The sequence below is a fragment of the Anopheles cruzii genome, unplaced genomic scaffold (genome assembly GCF_943734635.1).
Source record: "Anopheles cruzii unplaced genomic scaffold, idAnoCruzAS_RS32_06 scaffold01903_ctg1, whole genome shotgun sequence".
Taxonomy (NCBI): Eukaryota; Metazoa; Arthropoda; class Insecta; order Diptera; family Culicidae; genus Anopheles; species Anopheles cruzii.
Window position 1 is genome coordinate 1 of NW_026455488.1, and position 1805 is coordinate 1805.

Sequence of the window (1805 nt, forward strand, 5' to 3'; positions counted from 1 at the left end):
AACTAGTATCAAATTTATTTTCTACACTTTCGGGCATTCCATAAAATGACAAAAATGTGAGGCGTTTCCAGTTTGAAATAAAAATCTAGTAAATAAAATACAATTTTCAAATGAAATTCTTTAAATGTAGTGGTCATGATAAACCAATTTAGATTACTTTCGCTGCCAATAAACACTACTACAAATGAGTATACTTTGCTACAGGTATCTTAGTGCCTAAACTTCGCAGGTAGGATTTATAAGTATTTGGCCTGAATCCAGTACAACAGTGTAATGACCTCATCTGCCAGGCTTCCTGGCTAACACCCACACAACTGATCATAGAAAATTGTATTAGATTTTGCAGCAGTTTAGTATAGTTGTCCGTCGTAACTGGCCGCTGTTCTCATCGCTCTGAACTGTTATTTCTATCGGTCGAACAAAATGGTTCGCATTAGTTTTCTACAAATTTCCGAAGTGCCAAAGAACTAATCTGTGGATCATGTTCCGTTCACAGCGTGAAGTAATTTCGATACAGGTCGGACAGGCCGGGTGCCAGATTGGGAATGCTTGCTGGCAGTTGCTCACTACGGAGCACGGAGTGCAGCCGGACGGGATGATGGAACCCAACACGAAAGTGGAGGAAAACATGGCGACGTTCTTTCAAGACACCCAAACCGGACGCGTCGTTCCACGCAGCATTTTTATAGATTTGGAGGAGTCCGTCATCGATGATATTCGCAAAGGACCCTGCAAACAGTTGTATCATCCGCAGTACATGATCACGGGAAAGGAGGATGCGGCCAATAACTTCGCCCGTGGACACTATACCGTTGGCAAACAAATCATCGAGCAGGTCTCGGGCACAATGCGCAAGCTATCGGAACAGTGTGACGGACTGGAAGGATTCCTTATATTCAACTCCTTCGGCGGTGGCACCGGCTCAGGATTCACTTCGCTATTGCTCGACCAAATAGCGACGAATTACGGCAAAAAGTGCAAGCTACAGTTCGCCGTCTATCCGTCCCCGCTGATCTCCACGTCGGTGGTCGAACCGTACAACAGCGTGCTGTGTACACACGCATCGATGAATACATCAGACTGTTGTTTCATTATGGACAACGAGGCCACGTACAGTATTTGCTCGAAGACGCTGCAAATCGATCGCCCTCACTACACGGACCTAAATGCGCTGGTGGCGCAGGTTGTGTCCTCGACGACGGCTTCGCTGCGCTTCAAGGGCACGATAAACGTCGATTTGAATGAGTTTCAAACGAACCTGGTACCGTACCCGCGTGTGCACTATCCGCTCGTGTCCTACGCGCCACTAGTGTCCGCATCGAAGGTATCGCACGAGAGTAGCTCGGTGGCGGAAATCACAAATGCCTGCTTTACGTCCGAGAACACTATGGTAAAGTGTGACCCTCGAATGGGCAAATACATGGCTTGCTGCATGCTGTTCCGGGGGGACATCATGCCGAAAGATACCAATGAAGCGGTGGCCGCGATTAAAACCAAGCGTCACATCAATTTTGTCGATTGGTGTCCTACGGGTTTTAAGATTGGCATCAACCAGCAAGCACCATTCGTACTTCCTGGAAGTGATCTGGCGAGACCCAAGCGGGCCGTCTGTATGCTTTCGAATTCGACCGCCATCTCGACGGCGTGGGCCAGGCTCAACTACAAATTCGATGTGATGTATCGGAAGCGGGCCTTCGTGCATTGGTATGTTGGCGAAGGCATGGAGGAGGGCGAATTTTCAGAGGCCCGAGAAGATTTAGCCTGCCTCGAGCGGGACTACGATGAGGTGGCCGGCGATACGGTGG

At 48.6% G+C, this 1805-nt stretch overlaps 1 protein-coding gene across 1 annotated transcript in view; it reads left to right on the top strand.

The window, feature by feature from the left end:
* The first annotated feature begins 478 nt into the window (after positions 1-478).
* The window catches only part of LOC128276655 (tubulin alpha-8 chain-like), a 2396-nt gene continuing 1069 nt past the window's right edge, over positions 479-1805 (top strand). Inside the window, exon 1 of the mRNA XM_053015112.1 lies at positions 479-1801. Coding sequence (XP_052871072.1) covers positions 482-1801 — 1320 coding nt within the window. The 5' untranslated portion in view covers positions 479-481. The remainder of the gene's footprint in view (positions 1802-1805) is intronic.